At 40.5% G+C, this 8,738-nt stretch overlaps 1 protein-coding gene across 1 annotated transcript in view; it reads right to left on the minus strand.

Annotated features, from left to right (window-relative positions):
* Positions 1–5,357, minus strand: part of LOC123982387 (ubiquitin-conjugating enzyme E2 L3-like) — a 9,438-nt gene extending 4,081 nt beyond the window's left edge. The window contains exons 1-3 of the mRNA XM_046067882.1: positions 5,207–5,357; positions 880–975; positions 579–765 (exon numbers count right to left, since the gene is read on the minus strand). Of these exons, the coding sequence (XP_045923838.1) occupies positions 579–765; positions 880–975; positions 5,207–5,233 (310 nt within the window). The 5' untranslated portion in view covers positions 5,234–5,357. The remainder of the gene's footprint in view (positions 1–578; positions 766–879; positions 976–5,206) is intronic.
* Between the last annotated feature and the right edge of the window lie 3,381 nt (positions 5,358–8,738).

The following is an 8,738-nucleotide window of genomic DNA, read 5'->3' on the forward strand; positions in this document are numbered from 1 at the left end:
AGACTTTCCTCTTTGATAAAGCTTATAGTTAGGGCTGGCTCAGGTGAGTCCTGAACCATCCCTTAGTTATGCTGCTATAGGCCTAGACTGCCGGGGGATTTCCCATGATGCACTGAGCTCCTCTCTCCTCTACTTTCTCTCCCTCTGTATGCAACCTCATCCCATTATTGCATGTTACTAACACAACTTCTCCCCTTTCCGGTAGTCTTGTGCTTTCTCGTCCCTCTCCTCTCTCCTATCACTTCCTGCAGGTGTTTCTGGCTCTGGAGCTGTGGAGTCTGGATCTGTGGTTGCGGGTCACCTGCTGCCCCCGTGTTCCTGCTCGACACCCTCTGCTGCAACGACTACTGTTACTAGTCCTATTGTTATTATTGTTATTATAATCATTAACATTACGACTGTTACCATTAACAGTACTATAAATATCTATACTATTTTTTATTTAGTCTATAGCAACATCACCTTTACTGTCTGTACCTCTGTGTGGATATTGTGTAGGCTGTGCTCTCTCTTTTACAATTACAGAATACAATCTCACACACACACACACACACACACACACGCCTCCCTCGCCTCACCTTGGTCAGTTTTTGTGGCGGGCTTCCAGTTCTCGACGCTGATGATGGACAGGCAGACTTGGCCCTTCTCGTCGATGTTGGGATGGTAGATTTTTGTCTTGAACGTAATCTTTGGTGGCTTGAAGGGGTACTCCGCGGGGAAGATGATCTCGATACGAAATGCTCCCTTGTCATATGGTGGACAATCCTTGGAGGGTTTGTAGATTGGGGGAGACAACAAAAAAAGTGAATAAAAACTTTTAACAGCCAGCAGGACAACTACACAACACACAATTTATTTCAGTATCGGTTCAATACTCACAGGAACAATGACGCCTTGCCAGTTCAAAATATTTGATTCATCCACTTGAATGTTGCGGAAATGCTTAATTCCAGTTTTACGGATGTCTTCCAGCTCCTGAAACAAAACATAATTCATCTTTTAAAAATGGGATTAAATCACAAGATTAATTAGGTACCCCTGATGGTGCAATCCACACCACTTTAGATTGTACTCGTTAGGGCAGAATATTTTAATATTCGTCCGTTGGGTAGGCATTTAATTTTGGGATTCGATTATTCTGTTTTTTTCGCACCTCTGACTTCCTCTCACAGTGGTGATTGTAATGCTCTAGTTCACATCAAAAGGAAAACAAAATGAAGACGTCAGCTGTGTGGGAGCACTTTAAAGTGAGCTGTGGGGTTTACTCATTTTACAGTTGCTTTATTTAATTACAGATCGAAAAAGTAAAATAGCCTACATTTTAAATTGAATCATTAAACTGCCAACAAACAAACTAAACAAAAACATCATAATGAACTCGTTTCAACAATTAGATTAGGCCTGTTGTAGAAGAAGAACATTTAGTCGCTATAATAAGAGTTAAAAGCGAGTTTGCATAATGACGAGTTGTTTTAGTCCCGCTACAGGAAATAGCGCTCATCCCGTCCGCTCCCCCTGGAACCCCGCCCGGCTAAAATGTTCCCGTATTCTGCTCCAGACCCGCTCGGCTCAGCCTCTCACACTCTAGACTCTCAGCTAAGGTTCCCCCCCCTGCTCTGCACAGCAGCACCGACCCCGTTCCACAGTATCTAATCTTCCACTCTGCCTCGCTCTTCTCCAACTCAATATCCAATCCCTTCAACACGGCAAGAAACATTAATTTTTTATCTAACTCCTCCCTCTGATAGTCCTGTCTCCGGTAGGAAGAGGGATGTTCATCCCAGAGTTGGCTGCTGTATTTATACCTAGAGCTGGGCAATAAGGCCAACAGTATCAGAACAAACACACACAAACAGAGGATCACTTTACAAATCTGAGGAAGAACATTCAAAACTATTTTTATAAAATGTTTTGCAAAAAAAGTCTGTCCCTTTTCCTCAACAATATAAATCTTAATAGAAAATTAAGTGCTAATGCATTCATGATTTATATTAAACATTCATTGAACATTTGTTATATTTTTATTGCTGAAAATAATCCTGCAATAATTATCCTTTAATGTTTTATTGCCCAGACCAATTTATACCCTAGGCGTTAACTAAGGGAACTCGATTCAGCTGTGAGGGTGTCTCCAACCAGAGTACGCTCCATCACAAAGTGAAAGTGGTGAGGGTGTAGTTTCGGAAAGGCCCACACACTCATGGCTTCCCTTTCTCCTCACGAATGCCATTGCCAGAACTTCTTGCTGGTTCTGCTTCTGTCAAATAAAAAGCTCTAGCTCGTGATATAACATATCTAAACAATCGGCGTGACCGTCGACCCCAAAAATCAACAAAAACTGAACAATATAACTTTGTAAAGACAGAATTTATGGCAGCGCTTTATTATTGCATTACAACAGATTGTCCAGGTGTACCTAATAAACTGGCCTCTGAATGTATTTCCTAATGGCGATGCTAAAACCAGCAGATCTAGGATCTGCAGAGTGGAAGCGTTTTACAGGAGCTGCGTGGTTTGGCCTTGATGGTCAGTCAGGCAGTAAACAGTTGCATCACTTTCTCCACAGTGAGTCAGATTTACTCTCCTCTGCTCATTTCATTGGTCCGTTATCTTCACACGAATACTGCAATAGTACACGTTTTAATTGTCTTTACCAGCTCTAGCATTAGGGCTAGGCAATAAAACAATAATAATAATTATCGCAATATAAGTTTCCTCAATATCAATATAATTAATGTTCAATATATAGTCAATAAATATTTGGTTTAATTCATATGAATCATGAACAAATTAGCATTTAATTTTTCTGTTAAAATATTTATTTTGTTGCGGAAAAGGGACTGAAACTTTACTTATATACTAGTTTAGTTATAATACTAGTTTTGAATGTTCTCCCTCAGATTTGTTAAGTGTTTCTCCAATTCTGACCACAAAGAAAAGTTTAACCACATAATTAACCATCCGGTTTCTTAAATTTTCAGTCAGGAGCAAAAATCAGCCTTTAAACTTGAAAGAACTAACAACTTTACATTCATCGTGATAATTATCGATATCGAATGATATGAAGTGTTTTTATCGTGATAACATTTTTGGCCATATCGCCCAGCCCTATCTAGCATCCTCTTATAGTGGCGACTAATGACCATTTTCATAATTGATTCATCCACAGATAACCCAGGGTGACATCTTTAAAAAGTCTGGGTTTGTCCGACCAGATGTCTAAAACCCAAATTTTCAGTTTTCATTTTTCAGACTTTCAGTTTGCTAGAAAACAAAAACATATTCACAGCTGACGATTGAACTTAAACGTATATGAGATTTTTTTTTCGGCAATTAATTTTTTTGGTCTGTCAACTAGTGGATTAAGCAGTTAATCATTTCAGCTCTAGTAGCTGTACAACTGTCAATGTGATGACCAGCCGCTCTGTCTAATATTATGTATAATATATATATATATAGTATACAATGCAGTACAAATAAAACTTCTGAGGGTGTATTAACAGGCCGTTCCAAGGTGCTTTCTTACTGTAGAAATGTGTTTCAAGGCTTTATTTCTTTCCACTGCTGCAGAATAATTTGATGTTGTTAACTCATTACTTGATACCTGAAAATTGTTTATGATTGAAATTTACATTATTTCTCAGTTTTGCTGACCCAAACTTTGTCTTTACCATCTTTGGGTATTCTGCAGCAGTGGAAGAATCAACAAATTCTCACATTTAAGAACCTGGAACTGTGGTATTTTTGCTTCAAATTGACTTATCGATGATCAGCTAAAGTTGCAGATTGACTGTCTTTTAGTCGACTTATCGTTGCGGCTCTGATAATGACCGCAACTGAACCAAGTTCAACTCTGGATGATCACTGCAGCGTGATGATCGGGGACACTAGGTTGTGCTTCCCGTGCTGTATATTTGAGTCGAAACATCTTTTTTTTCCCAATAAATAAATAATCTGTAGTGTTTCCCAAACGATAGAGTTGACGCGGAATCTTAAAAAAAGCAATTTCACATCATTGGAGCATTATTACTACTATATAACTATGGACAAAAAGTTGTAAAAGCTAGAGCAGATTTTAAATGAACAACACCCAAAAAGCTAAACCTACTGGGGAGGAACTACAACTATTAGACCTGGGGAAAAGTCATTTAGTTAGTTTTGATGCTCTCCACAATTTTACACTCATAGCACAAGCACCCAATCAATTTTGGGCCTCACATCCTTATAACCCCAAATATAAAATACGGGAGTTTTGGACCGTTAATCACACAAAACAGTAGGTCTGATGATGCCGCCTTGCACTGTGGGATGCTGAACTGGCCATTTTTCACTGTTCTCAGATGTTTTATAAACCAATCAATTGAGAGAATATAACTGGCTGGTTTAATCATTAATAAAAAAAGCCCCTAGTCGTTTTGCTGTGGTTTCCTACATTACAGAAGAGCACTACTAGATTCATCTGACAGCAGGGAGTCAAACTGTTCCACTTCCTGTCCACGCACACTCCGGTTTACCTGGATTATAAAATATGGGGACTTAGGGGAATTAAGGAAGTGCTGACATAACCCCGAGATGGTGAATTCCTGAGAAAGAAGCTGTGCAACACATTACAGCAAATCAAAACTAAAACCCAGGTGTCACAGTGAAACTGCAAGCATGAAGACTCCACTCGAGCCAAACACCTTCTTTTCTTTTCTTTTTTTTTTTTAAAAGAACAACATTTAGAAAGCAAATTTAAACATCCACCCTGGCATTACTGACTGCTCTAGTTTCCAAATATGATTATTAGCTTATTGATTGATCGCCCAGCTGAGGCCTGACGTCACGTCCCAGCCCCAAAGTCTCCATGTTTTCGCCTTCAGACGGTGACAGCGCGTAAAAAAACAACACAAGCCGCCACAGTTTCCACTTTCATCAACATATGCCCCGGTTTGTTTGGCTCCTTCCAGCTGGATATACCGGACAGCTTCCTGTAAAGTGCTGAATCACGCGTCTCAAACTCACTAACTACTAGTTACCTCTCAGTCACCGCCTGTCGGGCGTCATTATCCTTTCATTTTGTCGGGCAGATAAACGCCAAACACTCGCGTTACCGACATTTTCTGTTGGTCGACGGCTCCGTAGCGGCGCGCACGAGGCCGATGCAAGTTGTTTAAAGCCCCGCAAAGTGGTTTAAATTCAATAATTCGCTTTATTTTTTCTTTACCTTGGCTAGTCTCCGGGTCGAAGTCATTGTGGTGCCGATATTGTCTTCTTCTTCTTCTTCTCCTTCTTCCTGTTTCTTTCCGCAACTCCTCGACTTCTTTTGATTTTGTTTTTCAATGGCTGCCGCCCGGAGTCCAAGTGTGCCAGCGCCCCCTGCCGGCCTGGAGATCAAACAGCGTGACACACCACTTAGAGCAAACCCAACTTTTTCAACTCAAGACCCAAAAGACAAATCCGCTCCGTCTCCCTGGGACCCAAATTTACAAAAATACATCGTGAATTACTGTAACATCCACATTTATATACTTTCACATAAAGGACACAAACCCTGAATTTAAAATGCATATGAAATGTATTTATTTCAGAATCAGAATCAGCTTTATTGGCAGGTATGTGTACATATATACGAGGAATTTGACTCTGGATTGTACATTGCTCATGATGCGCTTACTTACAATAACACAATAATAGAGTAATAAACCCAAACACAGGCTACACTATAGAGAACACATATATATACACACTATAAACAAAACAGACATGTCGGAGGTGGATGTGATATATACTGTAGGTGCACATACACATACAAGCATACATGTACACAGTGTGATGAGTGCAAACAATGCTGGAATGAATAAGTATTATGTGCAGGTGGATTTCAAAAACAACAATGGTGTATTCTCCTTAGCGGCCATCCATTTTTCTTACTCCGATAACTTACTTTCAAAGTGTTTTTTAGTGTCACTGGTTAGGTCAGTTAGCAGAGCACAGGCGTCACAGGGTTACGTCTCATAAAAACAAAGTTCTGTTGAAGAGACTGTTTCACATGCTCACAATAAAGCACGTGCTGGACTGTGTGCATCCCGGCGATTGGTCCACATCCATCAACCTATGGACTTTTCATTCACCCATCATTCACCCAGGCAGAGGAAATTCCTGCGCTTCTCGTTCCGGGGAATCCATTTAACGTTACACATTTTCCTGACGGCTATTTCGGAACCTTTGAAATAGCCGTCGGGAAAAGTGTGATTAGATTCCCCTGAATCTCTTCATAACAACTTTGTTGAAGAGGAGGATACAAAAACAGCCAATCCTCTGAATACCAGTCCTGTGCTCTACCAACTGAGCTAACCAGTGACAGTGAAATTATCCTAAAGAAACACACCTGCCGACTCCTGTATTCAGCTATGGTTTGTCATCTTGAGATCACGAGATAATTACCCTGTTATCATGGGAGTAAAAAAATATTTGAATGGATGGGCGCTTGGGGCTTCACTAATGTGTCTCACTGAAGCTGAAGCTAATGAGAGGCATGTGGCTGGTTAATGTTTTCCACCAGCTGATCTTTGGCCGATTTGTTTTCAGGTATGCTAGTGTCGAAAAAGACAGTTTCACACAATTTATGTGGTTTGAAATTGAATCAACACATCTTTGCAAAGAAAAAATAATGCTTTGGACTTTCTCCTATATTTGTCCGATTTATTAATTTTAAAACTCTCATTACTGAGCACTTCCCCGAATCTTATCCACTGAGGCAACATAAATAAACTGGTGCTTGTACTTTAGTTTCGACATCATAGGATCGACCGTAACAGATCGCAGACTAAGGATATAAAAATTCTGTATGAATATGGACAGCACATCAGGTTAGAGAGAAGGGAGAGCGAAAACCTCCACACAGCATCTGATCTGAACAGAGCAGTGTAGCAGAAATGAGCGCTTATACACATATTTACATGTTGAATCATTGTGATGCATGTTACCTCTGCCAATTGGCGACCCATTAAAAATAGGTCTGCAACCCATTTTGGGTCCGCACCCTAAGTTTGGGAAACATGAACTTAGAAAGTGGTTTCCTCCACCATCCCGCAAGTCTATGTCAAGTAGGCTAAGTATGTAATAAATATGTAATCAAAGTAATAAACACCATCAGCCACTTTGTTAGGTACACCTGTTCAATAGCTTGTTAACTCAAATAGCTAATCAGCCAATCACATGGCAGCAACTCAATGCATTTAGGCATGTAGACGTGGTCAGGAGTTCAAACCGAGCATCAGAATGGGGAAGAAAGGGGATTTAAGTGACTGTGAACGTGGCATAGTTGTTGGTGCCAGATGGTCGGAGTATTTCAGAAACTGCGGATCTACTGGGATTTTCATGCACAACCATCTCCAGGGTTTACAGAGAATGGTCTGAAAAAGAAAGAGAAAATATCCAGTGAGCCGCTGTTGTGTGGACAAAAATGCAACAGTAACTCAAATAACCACTCGTTACAACCAAAGTATGCAGATTACCATCTCTGAACGCGCAACATGTCAAACCCTGAAGCAGATGGGCTCCAGCAGCAGAAGAGCACACCGGGTGCCGCTTCTGTCAGCTAAGAACAGGAGACTGAGGCTACAGTTCACATAGGCTCAGCAGAACTGGACAACAGAAGACTGGAAAAACGTTGCCTGCTCTGATGAGCCTCAATTTCAGCAGCAACATTCAGATGGTCGGGTCAGAATTTGGAGTAAACAACATGAAATCATGGATCCATCCTGCCTTGTATCAACGGTTCAGGCTGGTGGTGGTGGTGGTGATATTTTCTTGGTACACTTTGGGCCCCTTAGTACCAATTGAGCATCGTTTAAACACGTCAGCCTACCTGAGTGTTGTTACTGACCATGTCCAGCCCTTTATGACCACAGTGTACCATCCTCTGATTGCTACTTCCAGCGGGATAATGCACCAAAGCTCAAATCTTCTCAAACTGGTTTCTTGAACATGACAATAGGTTCACTGAACTCCAACGGCCTTCACAGCCACCAGATCTCAATCCAACAGAGCACCTTTGGGATGTGGTGAAGCGGGAGATGCACATCATGGATGTGCAGCCGACAAATCTGAAGCAACTTCGTGATGCTATCATGTCAATACGGACCAAAGTCTCTGAGGAATGTTTCCAACACCTTGTTGAAAGTGTGCCACAAAGAATTAAGGCAGTTCTGAAGGGAAAAGTGGGTCTAGCAAGGTGTACCTAATAAAGTGGCTGGTGAGTGTATCTCATACAGTAATTATAGTGTTCAGAGGGAAATCTCAAGAGTCCCATTTTTAAATCATAATTTTCAATAATGACCTTATTTTTTTTGACATAATAAAAGATTATTAAATTGTAATTTTCCTGTTATCCCCCTCCCCATCACAGTTACCCTCAAATCTATCCACTTTTTTTAGATTAGATTAGAACTGGTCCTCTTATTTGAGCTTTACGAGGATCACTTTGAACCATTATTGGATTTAATTCCTTTAAAAGATACTCTTAAATATCTTCAGCTGAAAGAAAATTCATAAAACACTTCAAGCATCTCATACTAACTTCCTCTGCTGTTGTACTGGATTGCATTTGATTAGCAGACATCTGTGTGTTTGGGGAGCAGACGCAGTTCAGCTGACGGACTCTGGAAGTTTTGTGTGACGTATTTAGTTTGAAAAGAATCAGCTGGAGTGAGATGAGTGAGTGCTCAGGAATAGTTTTAAGTAAAAAGAATATT

Source organism: Micropterus dolomieu, linkage group LG13, assembly GCF_021292245.1.
Source record: "Micropterus dolomieu isolate WLL.071019.BEF.003 ecotype Adirondacks linkage group LG13, ASM2129224v1, whole genome shotgun sequence".
Lineage (NCBI taxonomy): Eukaryota > Metazoa > Chordata > Actinopteri > Centrarchiformes > Centrarchidae > Micropterus > Micropterus dolomieu.